A 22868-nucleotide genomic window follows, 5' to 3' on the forward strand; every position below is an offset into this window, starting at 1 on the left:
AGTGGTTTCACACTGCCCACCTGTGTGTGTTGCCAGGTTATATTGGAGTGGTTTCACACTGCCGATCTGTGTGTGTTGCCAGGTTATATTGGAGAGGTTTCACACTGCCCATCTGGGTGTGTTGCCGGGTTATATTGGAGTGGTTTCACACTGCCCATCTGTGTGTGTTGCCAGGTTATATTGGAGTGGTTTCACACTGCCCATCTGTGTGTGTTGCCAGGTTATATTGGAGTGGTTTCACACTGCCCATCTGTGTGTGTTGCCAGGTTATATTAGAGTGGTTTCACATTTCCCAACTGTGTGTGTTGCCAGGTTATATTGGAGTGGTTTCACATATCCCATCTGTGTGTGTTGCCAGGTTTTATTGGAGTGGTTTCACACTGCCCACCTGTGTGTGTTGCCAGGTTATATTAGAGTGGTTTCACCTTGCCCATCTGTGTGTGTTGCCAGGTTATATTGGAGTGGTTTCACACTGCCCATCTGGGTGTGTTTCCAGGATGGAATAGAGTGGTTTCACACTGCCCATCTGTGTGTGTTGCCAGTTTATATTGGAGTGGTTTCACACTGCCCATCTTTGTGTGTTGCCAGGTTATATTAGAGTGGTTTCACATTTCCCAACTGTGTGTGTTGCCAGGTTATATTGGAGTGGTTTCTCACTGTCCATCTGTGTGTGTTGCCAGGTTTTATTGGAGTGGTTTCACACTGCCCATCTGTGTGTGTTGCCAGGTTATGTTAGAGTGGTTTTACACTGCCCCACCTGTGTGTGTTGCCAGGTTATATTAGAGTGGTTTCACACTGCCCATCTGGGTGTGTTGACAGCGTATATTGGAGTGGTTTCACACTGCCCATCTGTGTGTGTTGCCAGGTTATATTAGAGTGGTTTCACACTGCCCACCTGTGTATGTTGCCAGGTTATATTGGAGTGGTTTCACACTGCCCATCTGTGTGTGTTGCCAGGTTATTTTGGAGTGGTTTCACACTGCCAATTTGTGTGTGTTGCCAGGTTATATTAGAGTGGCTTCACACTGCCCACCTGTGTGTGTTGCCAGGTTATATTAGAGTGGTTTCACACTGCCCATCTGGGTTTGTTGCCAGGTTATATTGGAGTGGTTTCACACTGCCCACCTGTGTGTGTTGCCAGGTTTTATTGGAGTGGTTTCACACTGCCGATCTGTGTGTGTTGCCAGGTTATATTGGAGAGGTTTCACACTGCCCATCTGGGTGTGTTGCCAGGTTATATTGGAGTGGTTTCACACTGCCCATCTGTGTGTGTTGCCAGGTTATATTAGAGTGGTTTCACATTTCCCAACTGTGTGTGTTGCCAGGTTATATTGGAGTGGTTTCACACTGCCCATCTGGGTGTGTTTCCATGATGGAATAGAGTGGTTTCACCTTGCCCATCTGTGTGTGTTGCCAGGTTATATTGGAGTCGTTTCACACTGCCCATCTGTGTGTGTTGCCAGGTTATATTGGAGTGGTTTCACACTGCCCATCTGTGTGTGTTGCCAGGTTATGTTAGAGTGGTTTCACACTGCCCCACCTGTGTGTGTTGCCAGGTTATATTAGAGTGGTTTCACCTTGCCCATCTGTGTGTGTTGCCAGGTTATATTGGAGTGGTTTCACACTGCCCATCTGTGTGTGTTGCCAGGTTATATTAGAGTGGTTTCACACTGCCCACCTGTGTATGTTGCCAGGTTATATTGGAGTGGTTTCACACTGCCCATCTGTGTGTGTTGCCAGGTTATTTTGGAGTGGTTTCACACTGCCAATTTGTGTGTGTTGCCAGGTTATATTAGAGTGGCTTCACACTGCCCACCTGTGTGTGTTGCCAGGTTATATTAGAGTGGTTTCACACTGCCCATCTGGGTTTGTTGCCAGGTTTTATTGGAGTGGTTTCACACTGCCGATCTGTGTGTGTTGCCAGGTTATATTGGAGAGGTTTCACACTGCCCATCTGCGTGTGTTGCCAGGTTATATTGGAGTGGTTTCACACTGCCCATCTGTGTGTGTTGCCAGGTTATATTAGAGTGGTTTCACATTTCCCAACTGTGTGTGTTGCCAGGTTATATTGGAGAGGTTTCACATTGCCCATCTGTGTGTGTTGCCAGGTTTTATTGGAGTGGTTTCACACTGCCCACCTGTGTGTGTTGCCAGGTTATATTAGAGTGGTTTCACCTTGCCCATCTGTGTGTGTTGCCAGGTTATATTGGAGTGGTTTCACACTGCCCATCTGGGTGTGTTTCCATGATGGAATAGAGTGGTTTCTGTGTGTGTTGCCAGGTTATATTGGAGTGGTTTCACACTGCCCATCTGTGTGTGTTGCCAGGTTATATTGGAGTGGTTTCACACTGCCCATCTGTGTGTGTTGCCAGGTTATATTAGAGTGGTTTCACACTGCCCCACCTGTGTGTGTTGCCAGGTTATATTAGAGTGGTTTCACACTGCCCATCTGTGTGTGTTGCCAGGTTATATTGGAGTGGTTTCACACTGCCCATCTGTGTGTGTTGCCAGGTTATATTAGAGTGGTTTCACACTGCCCACCTGTGTGTGTTGCCAGGTTATATTGGAGTGGTTTCACACTGCCCATCTGTGTGTGTTGCCAGGTTATTTTGGAGTGGTTTTGCCAAGGTTGCCAGGTTATATTAGAGTGGCTTCACACTGCCCACCTGTGTGTGTTGCCAGGTTATATTAGAGTGGTTTCACACTGCCCATCTGGGTTTGTTGCCAGGTTATATTGGAGTGGTTTCACACTGCCCACCTGTGTGTGTTGCCAGGTTTTATTGGAGTGGTTTCACACTGCCGATCTGTGTGTGTTGCCAGGTTATATTGGAGAGGTTTCACACTGCCCATCTGGGTGTGTTGCCAGGTTATATTGGAGTGGTTTCACACTGCCCATCTGTGTGTGTTGCCAGGTTATATTGGAGTGGTTTCACACTGCCCATCTGTGTGTGTTGCCAGGTTATATTAGAGTGGTTTCACATTTCCCAACTGTGTGTGTTGCCAGGTTATATTGGAGTGGTTTCACATTGCCCATCTGTGCGTGTTGCCAGGTTTTATTGGAGTGGTTTCACACTGCCCACCTGTGTGTGTTGCCAGGTTATATTAGAGTGGTTTCACACTGCCCATCTGGGTGTGTTTCCAGGATGGAATAGAGTGGTTTCACACTGCCCATCTGTGTGTGTTGCCAGGTTATATTGGAGTGGTTTCACACTACCCATCTGTGTGTGTTGCCAGGTTATATTAGAGTGGTTTCACATTTCCCAACTGTGTGTGTTGCCAGGTTATATTGGAGTGGTTTCACACTGCCCATCTGTGTGTGTTGCCAGGTTTTATTGGATTGGTTTCACACTGCCCACCTGTGTGTGTTGCCAGGTTATATTGGAGTGGTTTCACACTGCCCATCTGTGTGTGTTGCCAGGTTATATTAGAGTGGTTTCACACTGCCCATCTGGGTGTGTTGACAGCGTATATTGGAGTGGTTTCACACTGCCCATCTGTGTGTGTTGCCAGGTTATATTAGAGTGGTTTCACACTGCCCACCTGTGTATGTTGCCAGGTTATATTGGAGTGGTTTCACACTGCCCATCTGTGTGTGTTGCCAGGTTATTTTGGAGTGGTTTCACACTGCCAATTTGTGTGTGTTGCCAGGTTATATTAGAGTGGCTTCACACTGCCCACCTGTGTGTGTTGCCAGGTTATATTAGAGTGGTTTCACACTGCCCATCTTGGTTTGTTGCCAGGTTATATTGGAGTGGTTTCACACTGCCCACCTGTGTGTGTTGCCAGGTTTTATTGGAGTGGTTTCACACTGCCCATCTGGGTGTGTTGCCAGGTTATATTGGAGTGGTTTCACACTGCCCATCTGTGTGTGTTGCCAGGTTATATTGGAGTGGTTTCACACTGCCCATCTGTGTGTGTTGCCAGGTTATATTAGAGTGGTTTCACATTTCCCAACTGTGTGTGTTGCCAGGTTATATTGGAGTGGTTTCACATTGCCCATCTGTGTGTGTTGCCAGGTTTTATTGGAGTGGTTTCACACTGCCCACCTGTGTGTGTTGCCAGGTTATATTGGAGTGGTTTCACACTGCCCATCTGGGTGTGTTTCCAGGATGGAATAGAGTGGTTTCACACTGCCCATCTGTGTGTGTTGCCAGGTTATATTGGAGTGGTTTCACACTGCCCATCTGTGTGTGTTGCCAGGTTATATTAGAGTGGTTTCACATTTCCCAACTGTGTGTGTTGCCAGGTTATATTGGAGTGGTTTCACACTGCCCATCTGTGTGTGTTGCCAGGTTTTATTGGAGTGGTTTCACACTGCCCACCTGTGTGTGTTGCCAGGTTATATTAGAGTGGTTTCACACTGCCCATCTGTGTGTGTTGCCAGGTTATATTGGAGTGGTTTCACACTGCCCATCTGGGTGTGTTTCCAGGATGGAATAGAGTGGTTTCACACTGCCCATCTGTGTGTGTTGCCAGGTTATATTGGAGTGGTTTCACACTGCCCATCTGTGTGTGTTGCCAGGTTATATTGGAGTGGTTTCACACTGCCCATCTGTGTGTGTTGCCAGGTTATATTAGAGTGGTTTCACATTTCCCAACTGTGTGTGTTGCCAGGTTATATTGGAGTGGTTTCACACTGCCCATCTGTGTGTGTTGCCAGGTTTTATTGGAGTGGTTTCACACTGCCCACCTGTGTGTGTTGCCAGGTTATATTGGAGTGGTTTCACACTGCCCATCTGTGTGTGTTGCCAGGTTATGTTAGAGTGGTTTCACACTGCCCCACCTGTGTGTGTTGCCAGGTTATATTGTGATTTGCCCATCTGGGTGTGTTGACAGGTATATTGGAGTGGTTTCACACTGCCCATCTGTGTGTGTTGCCAGGTTATATTAGAGTGGTTTCACACTGCCCACCTGTGTATGTTGCCAGGTTATATTGGAGTGGTTTCACACTGCCCATCTGTGTGTGTTGCCAGGTTATTTTGGAGTGGTTTCACACTGCCAATTTGTGTGTGTTGCCAGGTTATATTAGAGCTTCACACTGCCCACCTGTGTGTGTTGCCAGGTTATATTAGAGTGGTTTCACACTGCCCATCTTGGTTTGTTGCCAGGTTATATTGGAGTGGTTTCACACTGCCCACCTGTGTGTGTTGCCAGGTTATATTAGAGTGGTTTCACACTGCCCATCTGGGTGTGTTGCCAGGTTATATTGGAGTGGTTTCACACTGCCCATCTGTGTGTGTTGCCAGGTTATATTAGAGTGGTTTCACACTGCCCACCTGTGTATGTTGCCAGGTTATATTGGAGTGGTTTCACACTGCCCATCTGTGTGTGTTGCCAGGTTTTATTGGATTGGTTTCACACTGCCCACCTGTGTGTGTTGCCAGGTTATATTGGAGTGGTTTCACACTGCCCATCTGTGTGTGTTGCCAGGTTATATTAGAGTGGTTTCACACTGCCCATCTGTGTGTGTTGCCAGGTTATATTGGAGTGGTTTCACACTGCCCATCTGTGTGTGTTGCCAGGTTATATTAGAGTGGTTTCACACTGCCCACCTGTGTATGTTGCCAGGTTATATTGGAGTGGTTTCACTGCCCATCTGTGTGTGTTGCCAGGTTATTTTGGAGTGGTTTCACACTGCCTATTTGTGTGTGTTGTCAGGTTATATTGGAGTGGTTTCACACTGCCCACCTGTGTGTGTTGCCAGGTTATATTAGAGTGGTTTCACACTGCCCATCTTGGTTTGTTGCCAGGTTATATTGGAGTGGTTTCACACTGCCCACCTGTGTGTGTTGCCAGGTTTTATTGGAGAGGTTTCACACTGCCCATCTGGGTGTGTTGCCAGGTTATATTGGAGTGGTTTCACACTGCCCATCTGTGTGTGTTGCCAGGTTATATTGGAGTGGTTTCACACTGCCCATCTGTGTGTGTTGCCAGGTTATATTAGAGTGGTTTCACATTTCCCAACTGTGTGTGTTGCCAGGTTATATTGGAGTGGTTTCACACTGCCCATCTGTGTGTGTTGCCAGGTTATATTGGAGTGGTTTCACACTGCCCATCTGTGTGTGTTGCCAGGTTATATTGGAGTGGTTTCAGGTTATGTTAGGTGGTTTCACTGCCCATCTGGGTGTGTTTCCAGGATGGAATAGAGTGGTTTCACACTGCCCATCTGTGTGTGTTGCCAGGTTATATTGGAGTGGTTTCACACTGCCCATCTGTGTGTGTTGCCAGGTTATATTAGAGTGGTTTCACATTTCCCAACTGTGTGTGTTGCCAGGTTATATTGGAGTGGTTTCACACTGCCCATCTGTGTGTGTTGCCAGGTTTTATTGGAGTGGTTTCACACTGCCCACCTGTGTGTGTTGCCAGGTTATATTAGAGTGGTTTCACCTTGCCCATCTGTGTGTGTTGCCAGGTTATATTGGAGTGGTTTCACACTGCCCATCTGGGTGTGTTTCCAGGATGGAATAGAGTGGTTTCACACTGCCCATCTGTGTGTGTTGCCAGGTTATATTGGAGTGGTTTCACACTGCCCATCTGTGTGTGTTGCCAGGTTATATTGGAGTGGTTTCACACTGCCCATCTGTGTGTGTTGCCAGGTTATATTAGAGTGGTTTCACATTTCCCAACTGTGTGTGTTGCCAGGTTATATTGGAGTGGTTTCACACTGCCCATCTGTGTGTGTTGCCAGGTTTTATTGTAGTGGTTTCACACTGCCCACCTGTGTGTGTTGCCAGGTTATATTGGAGTGGTTTCACACTGCCCATCTGTGTGTGTTGCCAGGTTATGTTAGAGTGGTTTCACACTGCCCCACCTGTGTGTGTTGCCAGGTTATATTAGAGTGGATTCACACTGCCCATCTGGGTGTGTTGACAGGTATATTGGAGTGGTTTCACACTGCCCATCTGTGTGTGTTGCCAGGTTATATTAGAGTGGTTTCACACTGCGCACCTGTGTATGTTGCCAGGTTATATTGGAGTGGTTTCACACTGCCCATCTGTGTGTGTTGCCAGGTTATTTTGGAGTGGTTTCACACTGCCAATTTGTGTGTGTTGCCAGGTTATATTAGAGTGGCTTCACACTGCCCACCTGTGTGTGTTGCCAGGTTATATTAGAGTGGTTTCACACTGCCCATCTTGGTTTGTTGCCAGGTTATATTGGAGTGGTTTCACACTGCCCACCTGTGTGTGTTGCCAGGTTTTATTGGAGAGGTTTCACACTGCCCATCTGGGTGTGTTGCCAGGTTATATTGGAGTGGTTTCACACTGCCCATCTGTGTGTGTTGCCAGGTTATATTGGAGTGGTTTCACACTGCCCATCTGTGTGTGTTGCCAGGTTATATTAGAGTGGTTTCACATTTCCCAACTGTGTGTGTTGCCAGGTTATATTGGAGTGGTTTCACATTGCCCATCTGTGTGTGTTGCCAGGTTTTATTGGAGTGGTTTCACACTGCCCACCTGTGTGTGTTGCCAGGTTATATTAGAGTGGTTTCACCTTGCCCATCTGTGTGTGTTGCCAGGTTATATTGGAGTGGTTTCACACTGCCCATCTGGGTGTGTTTCCAGGATGGAATAGAGTGGTTTCACACTGCCCATCTGTGTGTGTTGCCAGGTTATATTGGAGTGGTTTCACACTGCCCCAGGTTATATTAGAGTGGTTTCACATTTCCCAACTGTGTGTGTTGCCAGGTTATATTGGAGTGGTTTCACACTGCCCATCTGTGTGTGTTGCCAGGTTATATTGGAGTGGTTTCACACTGCCCATCTGTGTGTGTTGCCAGGTTATATTGGAGTGGTTTCACACTGCCCATCTGTGTGTGTTGCCAGGTTATATTAGAGTGGTTTCACATTTCCCAACTGTGTGTGTTGCCAGGTTATATTGGAGTGGTTTCACACTGCCCATCTGTGTGTGTTGCCAGGTTTTATTGGAGTGGTTTCACACTGCCCATCTGTGTGTGTTGCCAGGTTATATTGGAGTGGTTTCACACTGCCCATCTGTGTGTGTTGCCAGGTTATGTTAGAGTGGTTTCACACTGCCCCACCTGTGTGTGTTGCCAGGTTATATTAGAGTGGTTTCACACTGCCCATCTGGGTGTGTTGACAGCGTATATTGGAGTGGTTTCACACTGCCCATCTGTGTGTGTTGCCAGGTTATATTAGAGTGGTTTCACACTGCCCACCTGTGTATGTTGCCAGGTTATATTGGAGTGGTTTCACACTGCCCATCTGTGTGTGTTGCCAGGTTATTTTGGAGTGGTTTCACACTGCCAATTTGTGTGTGTTGCCAGGTTATATTAGAGTGGCTTCACACTGCCCACCTGTGTGTGTTGCCAGGTTATATTAGAGTGGTTTCACACTGCCCATCTTGGTTTGTTGCCAGGTTATATTGGAGTGGTTTCACACTGCCCACCTGTGTGTGTTGCCAGGTTTTATTGGAGAGGTTTCACACTGCCCATCTGGGTGTGTTGCCAGGTTATATTGGAGTGGTTTCACACTGCCCATCTGTGTGTGTTGCCAGGTTATATTGGAGTGGTTTCACACTGCCCATCTGTGTGTGTTGCCAGGTTATATTAGAGTGGTTTCACATTTCCCAACTGTGTGTGTTGCCAGGTTATATTGGAGTGGTTTCACATTGCCCATCTGTGTGTGTTGCCAGGTTTTATTGGAGTGGTTTCACACTGCCCACCTGTGTGTGTTGCCAGGTTATATTAGAGTGGTTTCACCTTGCCCATCTGTGTGTGTTGCCAGGTTATATTGGAGTGGTTTCACACTGCCCATCTGGGTGTGTTTCCAGGATGGAATAGAGTGGTTTCACACTGCCCATCTGTGTGTGTTGCCAGGTTATATTGGAGTGGTTTCACACTGCCCATCTGTGTGTGTTGCCAGGTTATATTAGAGTGGTTTCACATTTCCCAACTGTGTGTGTTGCCAGGTTATATTGGAGTGGTTTCACACTGCCCATCTGTGTGTGTTGCCAGGTTTTATTGGAGTGGTTTCACACTGCCCACCTGTGTGTGTTGCCAGGTTATATTAGAGTGGTTTCACCTTGCCCATCTGTGTGTGTTGCCAGGTTATATTGGAGTGGTTTCACACTGCCCATCTGGGTGTGTTTCCAGGATGGAATAGAGTGGTTTCACACTGCCCATCTGTGTGTGTTGCCAGGTTATATTGGAGTGGTTTCACACTGCCCATCTGTGTGTGTTGCCAGGTTATATTGGAGTGGTTTCACACTGCCCATCTGTGTGTGTTGCCAGGTTATATTAGAGTGGTTTCACACTGCCCATCTGTGTGTGTTGCCAGGTTATATTGGAGTGGTTTCACACTGCCCATCTGTGTGTGTTGCCAGGTTATATTGAGTGGTTTCACACTGCCCATCTGGGTGTGTTGCCAGGTTATATTGGAGTGGTTTCACACTGCCCACCTGTGTGTGTTGCCAGGTTATATTGGAGTGGTTTCACACTGCCCACCTGTGTGTGTTGCCAGGTTATATTGGAGTGGTTTCACACTGCCCATCTGTGTGTGTTGCCAGGTTATATTGGAGTGGTTTCACACTGCCCATCTGTGTGTGTTGCCAGGTTATATTGGAGTGGTTTCACACTGCCCATCTGTGTGTGTTGCCAGGTTATATTGGAGTGGTTTCACACTGCCCATCTGTGTGTGTTGCCAGGTTATGTTAGAGTGGTTTCACACTGCCCCACCTGTGTGTGTTGCCAGGTTATATTAGAGTGGTTTCACACTGCCCATCTGGGTGTGTTGCCAGGTTATATTGGAGTGGTTTCACACTGCCCATCTGTGTGTGTTGCCAGGTTATATTAGAGTGGTTTCACACTGCCCACCTGTGTATGTTGCCAGGTTATATTGGAGTGGTTTCACACTGCCCATCTGTGTGTGTTGCCAGGTTATTTTGGAGTGGTTTCACACTGCCAATTTGTGTGTGTTGCCAGGTTATATTAGAGTGGCTTCACACTGCCCACCTGTGTGTGTTGCCAGGTTATATTAGAGTGGTTTCACACTGCCCATCTTGGTTTGTTGCCAGGTTATATTGGAGTGGTTTCACACTGCCCACCTGTGTGTGTTGCCAGGTTTATATTGGAGTGGTTTCACACTGCCCATCTGTGTGTGTTGCCAGGTTATATTGGAGTGGTTTCACACTGCCCATCTGTGTGTGTTGCCAGGTTATATTGGAGTGGTTTCACACTGCCCATCTGTGTGTGTTGCCAGGTTATACTAGAGTGGTTTCACATTTCCCAACTGTGTGTGTTGCCAGGTTATATTGGAGTGGTTTCACATTGCCCATCTGTGTGTGTTGCCAGGTTTTATTGGAGTGGTTTCACACTGCCCACCTGTGTGTGTTGCCAGGTTATATTAGAGTGGTTTCACCTTGCCCATCTGTGTGTGTTGCCAGGTTATATAGGAGTGGTTTCACACTCCCCATCTGGGTGTATTTCCAGGATGGAATAGAGTGGTTTCACACTGCCCATCTGTGTGTGTTGCCAGGTTATATTGGAGTGGTTTCACACTGCCCATCTGTGTGTGTTGCCAGGTTATATTAGAGTGGTTTCACATTTCCCAACTGTGTGTGTTGCCAGGTTATATTGGAGTGGTTTCACACTGCCCATCTGTGTGTGTTGCCAGGTTTTATTGGAGTGGTTTCACACTGCCCACCTGTGTGTGTTGCCAGGTTATATTAGAGTGGTTTCACCTTGCCCATCTGTGTGTGTTGCCAGGTTATATTGGAGTGGTTTCACACTGCCCATCTGGGTGTGTTTCCAGGATGGAATAGAGTGGTTTCACACTGCCCATCTGTGTGTGTTGCCAGGTTATATTGGAGTGGTTTCACACTGCCCATCTGTGTGTGTTGCCAGGTTATATTGGAGTGGTTTCACACTGCCCATCTGTGTGTGTTGCCAGGTTATATTAGAGTGGTTTCACACTTTCCCACCTGTGTGTGTTGCCAGGTTATATTGGAGTGGTTTCACACTGCCCATCTGTGTGTGTTGCCAGGTTTTATTGTAGTGGTTTCACACTGCCCACCTGTGTGTGTTGCCAGGTTATATTAGAGTGGTTTCACCTTGCCCATCTGTGTGTGTTGCCAGGTTATATAGGAGTGGTTTCACACTCCCCATCTGGGTGTATTTCCAGGATGGAATAGAGTGGTTTCACACTGCCCATCTGTGTGTGTTGCCAGGTTATATTGGAGTGGTTTCACACTGCCCATCTGTGTGTGTTGCCAGGTTATATTAGAGTGGTTTCACATTTCCCAACTGTGTGTGTTGCCAGGTTATATTGGAGGGGTTTCACACTGCCCATCTGTGTGTGTTGCCAGGTTTTATTGGAGTGGTTTCACACTGCCCACCTGTGTGTGTTGCCAGGTTATATTGGAGTGGTTTCACACTTGCCCATCTGTGTGTGTTGCCAGGTTATGGAGTGGTTTCACACTGCCCATCTGGGTGTGTTTCCAGGATGGAATAGAGTGGTTTCACACTGCCCATCTGTGTGTGTTGCCAGGTTATATTGGAGTGGTTTCACACTGCCCATCTGTGTGTGTTGCCAGGTTATATTGGAGTGGTTTCACACTGCCCATCTGTGTGTGTTGCCAGGTTATATTAGAGTGGTTTCACATTTCCCAACTGTGTGTGTTGCCAGGTTATATTGGAGTGGTTTCACACTGCCCATCTGTGTGTGTTGCCAGGTTATATTAGAGTGGTTTCACACTGCCCATCTGTGTGTGTTGCCAGGTTATATTGGAGTGGTTTCACACTGCCCATCTGTGTGTGTTGCCAGGTTATGTTAGAGTGGTTTCACACTGCCCCACCTGTGTGTGTTGCCAGGTTATATTAGAGTGGATTCACACTGCCCATCTGGGTGTGTTGACAGCTTATATTGGAGTGGTTTCACACTGCCCATCTGTGTGTGTTGCCAGGTTATATTAGAGTGGTTTCACACTGCGCACCTGTGTATGTTGCCAGGTTATATTGGAGTGGTTTCACACTGCCCATCTGTGTGTGTTGCCAGGTTATTTTGGAGTGGTTTCACACTGCCCATTGTGTGTGTTGCCAGGTTATATTAGAGTGGTTTCACACTGCCCACCTGTGTGTGTTGCCAGGTTATATTAGAGTGGTTTCACACTGCCCATCTTGGTTTGTTGCCAGGTTATATTGGAGTGGTTTCACACTGCCCACCTGTGTGTGTTGCCAGGTTTTATTGGTTTCACACTGCCCATCTGGGTGTGTTGCCAGGTTATATTGGAGTGGTTTCACACTGCCCATCTGTGTGTGTTGCCAGGTTATATTGGAGTGGTTTCACACTGCCCATCTGTGTGTGTTGCCAGGTTATATTAGAGTGGTTTCACATTTCCCAACTGTGTGTGTTGCCAGGTTATATTGGAGTGGTTTCACATTGCCCATCTGTGTGTGTTGCCAGGTTTTATTGGAGTGGTTTCACACTGCCCACCTGTGTGTGTTGCCAGGTTATATTAGAGTGGTTTCACCTTGCCCATCTGTGTGTGTTGCCAGGTTATATTGGAGTGGTTTCACACTGCCCATCTGGGTGTGTTTCCAGGATGGAATAGAGTGGTTTCACACTGCCCATCTGTGTGTGTTGCCAGGTTATATTGGAGTGGTTTCACACTGCCCATCTGTGTGTGTTGCCAGGTTATATTAGAGTGGTTTCACATTTCCCAACTGTGTGTGTTGCCAGGTTATATTGGAGTGGTTTCACACTGCCCATCTGTGTGTGTTGCCAGGTTTTATTGGAGTGGTTTCACACTGCCCACCTGTGTGTGTTGCCAGGTTATATTAGAGTGGTTTCACCTTGCCCATCTGTGTGTGTTGCCAGGTTATATTGGAGTGGTTTCACACTGCCCATCTGGGTGTGTTTCCAGGATGGAATAGAGTGGTTTCACACTGCCCATCTGTGTGTGTTGCCAGGTTATATTGGAGTGGTTTCACACTGCCCATCTGTGTGTGTTGCCAGGTTATATTGGAGTGGTTTCACACTGCCCATCTGTGTGTGTTGCCAGGTTATATTAGAGTGGTTTCACACTGCCCCACCTGTGAGTGTTGCCAGGTTATATTAGAGTGGTTTCACACTGCCCATCTGGGTGTGTTGCCAGGTATATTGGAGTGGTTTCACACTGCCCATCTGTGTGTGTTGCCAGGTTATATTAGAGTGGTTTCACACTGCCCACCTGTGTGTGTTGCCAGGTTATATTAGAGTGGTTTCACACTGCCCATCTGTGTGTGTTGCCAGGTTATTTTGGAGTGGTTTCACACTGCCAATTTGTGTGTGTTGCCAGGTTATATTAGAGTGGCTTCACACTGCCAACCTGTGTGTGTTGCCAGGTTATATTGGAGTGGTTTCACACTGCCCACCTGTGAGTGTTGCCAGGTTATATTGGAGTGGTTTCACACTGCCCATCTGGGTGTGTTGCCAGGTATATTGGAGTGGTTTCACACTGCCCATCTGTGTGTGTTGCCAGGTTATATTAGAGTGGTTTCACACTGCCCATCTGGGTTTGTTGCCAGGTTATATTGGAGTGGTTTCACACTGCCCACCTGTGTGTGTTGCCAGGTTATATTGGAGTGGTTTCACACTGCCCATCTGTGTGTGTTGCCAGGTTATATTGGAGTGGTTTCACACTGCCCATCTGTGTGTGTTGCCAGGTTATGTTAGAGTGGTTTCACACTGCCCCACCTGTGTGTGTTGCCAGGTTATATTAGAGTGGTTTCACATTTCCCAACTGTGTGTGTTGCCAGGTTATATTGGAGTGGTTTCACACTGCCCATCTGTGTGTGTTGCCAGGTTATATTGGAGTGGTTTCACACTGCCCATCTGTGTGTGTTGCCAGGTTTTATTGGAGTGGTTTCACACTGCCCACCTGTGTGTGTTGCCAGGTTATATTAGAGTGGTTTCACCTTGCCCATCTGTGTGTGTTGCCAGGTTATATTGGAGTGGTTTCACACTGCCCATCTGGGTGTGTTTCCAGGATGGAATAGAGTGGTTTCACACTGCCCATCTGTGTGTGTTGCCAGGTTATATTGGAGTGGTTTCACACTGCCCATCTGTGTGTGTTGCCAGGTTATATTGGAGTGGTTTCACACTGCCCATCTGTGTGTGTTGCCAGGTTATATTAGAGTGGTTTCACACTGCCCCACCTGTGAGTGTTGCCAGGTTATATTAGAGTGGTTTCACACTGCCCATCTGGGTGTGTTGCCAGGTATATTGGAGTGGTTTCACACTGCCCATCTGTGTGTGTTGCCAGGTTATATTAGAGTGGTTTCACACTGCCCATCTGGGTTTGTTGCCAGGTTATATTGGAGTGGTTTCACACTGCCCACATGTGTGTGTTGCCAGGTTATATTGGAGTGGTTTCACACTGCCGACCTGTGTGTGTTGCCAGGTTATATTGTAGTGGTTTCACACTGCCCATCTGTGTGTGTTGCCAGGTTATATTGGAGTGGTTTCACACTGCCCATCTGTGTGTGTTGCCAGGTTATATTGGAGTCGTTTCACACTGCCCATCTGTGTGTGTTGCCAGGTTATATTGGAGTGGTTTCACACTGCCCATCTGTGTGTGTTGCCAGGTTATGTTAGAGTGGTTTCACAGTGCCCCACCTGTGTGTGTTGCCAGGTTATATTAGAGTGGTTTCACACTGCCCATCTGGGTGTGTTGCCAGGTTATATTGGAGTGGTTTCACACTGCCCATCTGTGTGTGTTGCCAGGTTATGTTAGAGTGGTTTCACACTGCCCCACCTGTGTGTGTTGCCAGGTTATATTGGAGTGGTTTCACACTGCCCATCTGGGTGTGTTGACAGGGTATATTGGAGTGGTTTCACACTGCCCATCTGTGTGTGTTGCCAGGTTATATTAGAGTGGTTTCACACTGCCCACCTGTGTGTGTTGCCAGGTTATATTAGAGTGGTTTCACACTGCCCATCTGTGTGTGTTGCCAGGTTATTTTGGAGTGGTTTCACACTGCCAATTTGTGTGTGTTGCCAGGTTATATTAGAGTGGCTTCACACTGCCAACCTGTGTGTGTTGCCAGGTTATATTGGAGTGGTTTCACACTGCCCACCTGTGTGTGTTGCCAGGTTATATTGGAGTGGTTTCACACTGCCCATCTGTGTGTGTTGCCAGGTTATATTAGAGTGGTTTCACACTGCCCATCTGTGTGTGTTGCCAGGTTATATTAGAGTGGTTTCACACTGCCCATCTGGGTTTGTTGCCAGGTTATATTGGAGTGGTTTCACACTGCCCATCTGTGTGTGTTGCCAGGTTATATTGGAGTGGTTTCACACTGCCCATCTGTGTGTGTTGCCAGGTTATATTGGAGTGGTTTCACACTGCCCATCTGTGTGTGTTGCCAGGTTATGTTAGAGTGGTTTCACACTGCCCCACCTGTGTGTGTTGCCAGGTTATATTAGAGTGGTTTCACACTGCCCATCTTGGTTTGTTGCCAGGTTATATTGGAGTGGTTTCACACTGCCCACCTGTGTGTGTTGCCAGGTTTTATTGGAGAGGTTTCACACTGCCCATCTGGGTGTGTTGCCAGGTTATATTGGAGTGGTTTCACACTGCCCATCTGTGTGTGTTGCCAGGTTATATTGGAGTGGTTTCACACTGCCCATCTGTGTGTGTTGCCAGGTTATATTAGAGTGGTTTCACATTTCCCAACTGTGTGTGTTGCCAGGTTATATTGGAGTGGTTTCACATTGCCCATCTGTGTGTGTTGCCAGGTTTTATTGGAGTGGTTTCACACTGCCCACCTGTGTGTGTTGCCAGGTTATATTAGAGTGGTTTCACACTGCCCATCTTGGTTTGTTGCCAGGTTATATTGGAGTGGTTTCACACTGCCCATCTGGGTGTGTTTCCAGGATGGAATAGAGTGGTTTCACACTGCCCATCTGTGTGTGTTGCCAGGTTATATTGGAGTGGTTTCACACTGCCCATCTGTGTGTGTTGCCAGGTTATATTAGAGTGGTTTCACATTTCCCAACTGTGTGTGTTGCCAGGTTATATTGGAGTGGTTTCACACTGCCCATCTGTGTGTGTTGCCAGGTTTTATTGGAGTGGTTTCACACTGCCCACCTGTGTGTGTTGCCAGGTTATATTAGAGTGGTTTCACCTTGCCCATCTGTGTGTGTTGCCAGGTTATATTGGAGTGGTTTCACACTGCCCATCTGGGTGTGTTTCCAGGATGGAATAGAGTGGTTTCACACTGCCCATCTGTGTGTGTTGCCAGGTTATATTGGAGTGGTTTCACACTGCCCATCTGTGTGTGTTCCCAGGTTATATTGGAGTGGTTTCACACTGCCCATCTGTGTGTGTTGCCAGGTTATATTAGAGTGGTTTCACACTGCCCCACCTGTGAGTGTTGCCAGGTTATATTAGAGTGGTTTCACTCTGCCCATCTGGGTGTGTTGCCAGGTATATTGGAGTGGTTTCACACTGCCCATCTGTGTGTGTTGCCAGGTTATATTAGAGTGGTTTCACACTGCCCACCTGTGTATGTTGCCAGGTTATATTGGAGTGGTTTCACACTGCCCATCTGTGTGTGTTGCCAGGTTATTTTGGAGTGGTTTCACACTGCCAATTTGTGTGTGTTGCCAGGTTATATTAGAGTGGCTTCACACTGCCAACCTGTGTGTGTTGCCAGGTTATATTGGAGTGGTTTCACACTGCCCACCTGTGAGTGTTGCCAGGTTATATTGGAGTGGTTTCACACTGCCCATCTGGGTCTGTTGCCAGGTTATATTGGAGTGGTTTCACACTGCCCATCTGTGTGTGTTGCCAGGTTATATTAGAGTGGTTTCACACTGCCCATCTGGGTTTGTTGCCAGGTTATATTGGAGTGGTTTCACACTGCCCACCTGTGTGTGTTGCCAGGTTATATTGGAGTGGTTTCACACTGCCCATCTGTGTGTGTTGCCAGGTTATATTGGAGTGGTTTCACACTGTCCATCTGTGTGTGTTGCCAGGTTATATTGGAGTCGTTTCACACTGCCCATCTGTGTGTGTTGCCAGGTTATATTGGAGTGGTTTCACACTGCCCATCTGTGTGTGTTGCCAGGTTATGTTAGAGTGGTTTCACACTGCCCCACCTGTGTGTGTTGCCAGGTTATATTAGAGTGGTTTCACACTGCCCATCTGGGTGTGTTGACAGGGTATATTGGAGTGGTTTCACACTGCCCATCTGTGTGTGTTGCCAGGTTATATTAGAGTGGTTTCACACTGCCCACCTGTGTATGTTGCCAGGTTATATTGGAGTGGTTTCACACTGCCCATCTGTGTGTGTTGCCAGGTTATTTTGGAGTGGTTTCACACTGCCAATTTGTGTGTGTTGCCAGGTTATATTAGAGTGGCTTCACACTGCCAACCTGTGTGTGTTGCCAGGTTATATTGGAGTGGTTTCACACTGCCCACCTGTGAGTGTTGCCAGGTTATATTGGAGAGGTTTCACACTGCCCATCTGTGTGTGTTGCCAGGTTATATTGGAGAGGTTTCACACTGCCCACCTGTGTGTGTTGCCTGGTTATATTGGAGTGGTTTCACACTGCCCACCTGTGTGTGTTGCCAGGTTATATTTGAGTGGTTTCACACTGCCCGTCTGTGTGTGTTGCCAGGTTATTTTGGAGTGGTTTCACACTGCCCATCTGTGTGTGTTGCCAGGTTATATTGGAGTGGTTTCACACTGCCCATCTGTGTGTGTTGCCTGGTTATATTGGAGTGGTTTCACACTACCCACCTGTGTGTGTTGCCAGGTTATATTTGATTGGTTTCACACTGCCCATCTGTGTGTGTTGCCAGGTTATATTAGAGTGGTTTCACACTGCCCATCTGTGTGTGTTGCCAGGTTATATTGGAGTGGTTTCACACTGCCCATCTGTGTGTGTTGCCAGGTTATATTGGAGTGGTTTCACACTGCCCATCTGTGTGTGTTGCCAGGTTATATTGGAGTGGTTTCACACTGTCCATCTGTGTGTGTTGCCAGGTTATTTTGGAGTGGTTCTACACTGTCCATCAGTGTGTGTTGCCAGGTTATATTGGAGTGGTTTCACACTGCCCATCTGTGTGTGTTGCCAGGTTTTCATGGAGTGGTTTCACACTGCCCATCTGTGTGTGTTGCCAGGTTATATTGGAGTGGTTTCACACTGCCCATCTGTGTGTGTTGCCAGGTTATTTTGGAGTGGTTTCACACTGCCCATCTGTGTGTGTTGCCAGGTTATATTAGAGTGGTTTCACATTTCCCAACTGTGTGTGTTGCCAGGTTATATTGGATTGGTTTCACACTGCCCATCTGTGTGTGTTTCCAGGTTTTATTGGAGTGGTTTCACACTGCCCATCTGTGTGTGTTGCCAGGTTATTTTGGAGTGGTTTCACACTGCCCATCTGTGTGTGTTGCCAGGTTATATTAGAGTGGTTTCACACTGTCCATCTGTATGTGTTGCCAGGTTATATTGGAGTGGTTTCACACTGTCCATCTGTGTGTGTTGCCAGGTTATTTTGGAGTGGTTTCACACTGCCCATCTGTGTGTGTTGCCAGGTTATATTAGAGTGGTTTCACACTGTCCATCTGTATGTGTTGCCAGGTTATATTGGAGTGGTTTCACACTGCCCATCTGTGTGTGTTGCCAGGTTATATTAGAGTGGTTTCACACTGTCCATCTGTATTTGTTGCCAGGTTATATTGGAGTTGTTTCACAATGCCCATCTGTGTGTGTTGCCAGGTTATATTGGAGTTGTTTCACAATGCCCATCTGTGTGTGTTGCCAGGTTATATTGGAGTTGTTTCACAATGCCCATCTGTGTGTGTTGCCAGGTTATATTGGAGTGGTTTCACACTGCCCACCTGTGTTTGTTGCCAGGTTATATACATTTACATTTACATTTAAGTCATTTAGCAGACGCTCTTATCCAGAGCGACTTACAAATTGGTGAATTCACCTTCTGACATCAGTGGAACAGCCACTTTACAATAGTGCATCTAAATCATTTAGGGGGGGGGGTGAGAAGGATTGCTTTATCCTATCCTAGGTATTCCTTGAAGAGGTGGGGTTTCAGGTGTCTCCGGAAGGTGGTGATTGACTCCGCTGTCCTGGCGTCGTGAGGGAGTTTGTTCCACCATTGGGGGGCCAGAGCAGCGAACACTTTTGACTGGGCTGATACAGGGAGTACCAGTACAGAGTCAGTGTGGAGGCTATATACAGGGGGTACCGGTACAGAGTCAGTGTGGAGGCTATATACAGGGAATATAGGAGTGGATTCACACTGCCCACCTGTGTGTGTTGTCAGGTTATATTGGAGTGGTTTCCCACTGCCCATATGTGTGTGTTGCCAGGTTATATTGGAGTGGTTTCACACTGTCCATCTGTGTGTGTTGCCAGGTTATTTTGGAGTGGTTTCACACTGCCCATATGTGTGTGTTGCCAGGTTATATTGGAATGGTTTCACACTGTCCATCTGTGTGTGTTGCCAGGTTATATTGGAGTGGTTTCACACTGCCCACCTGTGTGTTGTCAGGTTATATTGGAGTGGTTTCACACTGCCCATATGTGTGTGTTGCCAGGTTATATTGGAGTGGTTTCACACTGTCCATCTGTGTGTGTTGCCAGGTTATTTTGGAGTGGTTTCACACTGCCCATCTGTGTGTGTTGCCAGGTTATATTGGAGTGGTTTCACACTGCCCATCTGTGTGTGTTGCCAGGTTATATTGGAGTGGTTTCACACTGCCCATCTGTGTGTGTTGCCAGGTTATATTGGAGTGGTTTCACACTGCCCATCTGTGTGTGTTGCCAGGTTATATTGGATTGGTTTCACACTGCCCATCTGTGTGTGTTGCCAGGTTATATTGGAGTGGTGAACCGCAGTCAGAAGGACATTGATGGAAAGAAGGACATCAAGATGGCTATGGCTGCTGAGAGGAAGTTCTTCCTCACTCACCCGGCCTACAGACACATGGCCGAAAAGATGGGCACCCCGTGCCTACAGAAAGTCCTCAACCAGGTAGGCTAACCAACAGACTGCAGACTGACCAGGTTATGAACCGTCTCTCCTACAGGTTATTACATCCTTGCTAATCATCCTTAAGCCCAGCATAATAGGCTTGCTTAGCAACATTATATTTAGGGTACTTTTTGTGTTGTGTTGCCATAGCAATTGACCAACCACATCCGCGACACGCTGCCGGCGTTCCGTAGCAAGCTGCAGACTCAGCTTCTGTCTCTGGATAAGGAGGCCGAGGAGTACCGGGGATACCGCCCTGATGACCCGGGACGTAAGACCAAGCAACTGCTGCAGTGAGTTCCACACTCACAATCAGGGTTTGGGTCAATTGCGTTTTGATTCAGTATATTCAGTAAATCAACTGTAATTCCAATTTAAATTGTGTGTGTAGGATGGTGCAGCAGTTCTCCGTGGACTTTGAGAAGCGCATCGAGGGCTCTGGGGACCAGGTGGATACTGTAGAGCTCTCTGGTGGAGCCAAGATCAACCGTATCTTCCACGAGAGATTCCCTTTCGAACTGGTCAAGGTTAGATAGCTGGCGGATGCATATCTTGTTTCCTGGAGTGCTTGACTGAAAAACAGTCTCTCAATCTTATTCTCAATCTCTCTTTCTCTCCCTTTCTCTCTCTGTCAGATGGAATGTGATGACAAGGAGATGCGGCGGGAGATCAGCTACGCCATCAAGAACATTCACGGTATCAGGTGGGTGTTTATTTGATATTATTACTGTTTACCACTCTCATACCACCTCCACCTCTCACTCTCAAATCAAATCAAAGTTTATTTGTCACGGGCGCCGAATACAACGGGTGTAGACCTTACAGTGAAATGCTGAATACAACGGGTGTAGACCTTACAGTGAAATGCTGAATACAACGGGTGTAGACCTTACAGTGAAATGTTTACTTACAGGCTCTAACTAATAGTGCAAAAAAGGTATCAGGTGAACAATAGGTAAGTAAAGAAATAAAAACAACAGTAAAAAATTGTGAAAAACAACAGTAGCGAGACTATAAAAGTAGTGAGGCTACAAAAGTAGTGAGGCTACATACAGACACCAGTTAGTCAGGCTGATTGAGGTAGTATGTACATGTAGATATGGTTAAAGTGACTATGCATATATGATGAACAGAGAGTAGCAGTAGCGTAAAAGAGGGGTTGGCAGGTGGTGGGTGGGACACAATTCAGATAGCCCAGTTAGCCAATGTGCGGGAGCACTGGTTGGTTGGGCCAATTGAGGTAGTATGTACATGAATATACAGTGGGGCAAAAAAGTATTTAGTCAGCCACCAATTGTGCAAGTTCTCCCACTTAAAAAGATGAGAGAGGCCTGTAATTTTCATCATAGGTACACTTCAACTATGACAGACAAAATGAGAGAAAAAAATCCAGAAAATCACATTGTAGGATTTTTAATGAATTGATTTGCAAATTATGGTGGAAAATAAGTATTTGGTCAATAACAAAAGTTTATCAATACTTTGTTATATACCCTTTGTTGGGAATGTCAGAGGTCAAACGTTTTCTGTAAGTCTCCACAAGGTTTTCACACACTGTTGCTGGTATTTTGGCCCATTCCTCCATGCAGATCTCCTCTAGAGCAGTGATGTTTTGGGCCTGTTGATGGGCAACACGGACTTTCAACTCCCTCCAAAGATTTTCTATGGGGTTGAGATCTAGAGACTGGCTAGGCCACTCCAGGACCTTGAAATGCTTCTTACGAAGCCACTCCTTCGTTGCCCGGGCGGTGTGTTTGGGATCATTGTCATGCTGAAAAACCCAGCCACGTTTCATCTTCAATGCCCTTGCTGATGGAAGGAGGTTTTCACTCAAAATCTCACGATACATTCTTTCCTTTACACGGATCAGTCGTCCTGGTCCCTTTGCAGAAAAACAGCCCCAAAGCATGATGTTTCCACCCCCATGCTTCACAGTAGGTATGGTGTTCTTTGGATGCAACTTTGTCCTCCAAACACGACGAGTTGAGTTTTTACCAAAAAGTTTGATTTTGGTTTCATCTGACCATATGACATTCTCCCAATCTTCTTCTGGATCATCCAAATGCTCTCTAGCAAACTTCAGACGGGCCTGGACATGTACTGGCTTAAGCAGGGGGACATGTCTGGCACTGCAGGATTTGAGTCCCTGGCGGCGTAGTGTGTTACTAATTGTAGGCTTTGTTACTTTGGTCCCAGCTCTCTGCAGGTCATTCACTAGGTCCCCCTGTGTGGTTCTGGGATTTTTGCTCACCATTCTTGTGATCATTTTGACCCCATGGGGTGAGATCTTGCGTGGAGCCCCAGATCGGGGAGATTATCAGTGGTCTTGTATGTCTTCCATTTCCTAATAATTGCTCCCACAGTTGATTTCTTCAAACCAAGCTGCTTACCTATTGCAGATGCAGTCTTCCCAGCCTGGTGCAGGTCTACAATTTTTTTTCTGGTGTCATTTGACAGCTATTTGGTCTTGGCCATAGTGGAGTATGCCATTAATACAGGTAACGAGTGGAGGACAGAGGAGCCTCTTAAAGAAGAAGTTACAGGTCTGTGATAGCCAGAAATCTTGCTTGTTTGTAGGTGACCAAATACTTATTCTCCACCAAATAAATTAATTTAAAATCCTACAATGTGATTTTCTGGATTTTCTTTTCTCATTTTGTCTGTCATAGTTGAAATGTACCTATGATGAACATTACAGGCCTCTCTCATCTTTTTAAGTGGGAGAACTTGCACAATTGGTGGCTGACTAAATACTTTTTTGCCCCACTGTATAGTTAAAGTGACTATGCATAGAAGGTAAACAGATAGTAGCAGCAGCATAAAAGAGGGGCTGGGGAGGATGGCGGGACACAATGCATAAAGTCCGG

The 22868-nt window shown here is 46.8% G+C and overlaps 1 protein-coding gene across 1 annotated transcript in view; it reads left to right on the top strand.

Annotated features, from left to right (window-relative positions):
* The window catches only part of LOC135512063 (dynamin-3-like), an 80534-nt gene that overhangs the window by 36595 nt on the left and 21071 nt on the right, over positions 1-22868 (top strand). Inside the window, exons 7-10 of the mRNA XM_064933690.1 lie at positions 19841-20001; positions 20152-20294; positions 20393-20528; positions 20637-20704. Of these exons, the coding sequence (XP_064789762.1) occupies positions 19841-20001; positions 20152-20294; positions 20393-20528; positions 20637-20704 (508 nt within the window). The remainder of the gene's footprint in view (positions 1-19840; positions 20002-20151; positions 20295-20392; positions 20529-20636; positions 20705-22868) is intronic.

Source organism: Oncorhynchus masou, chromosome 3, assembly GCF_036934945.1.
Source record: "Oncorhynchus masou masou isolate Uvic2021 chromosome 3, UVic_Omas_1.1, whole genome shotgun sequence".
Taxonomy (NCBI): domain Eukaryota; kingdom Metazoa; phylum Chordata; class Actinopteri; order Salmoniformes; family Salmonidae; genus Oncorhynchus; species Oncorhynchus masou.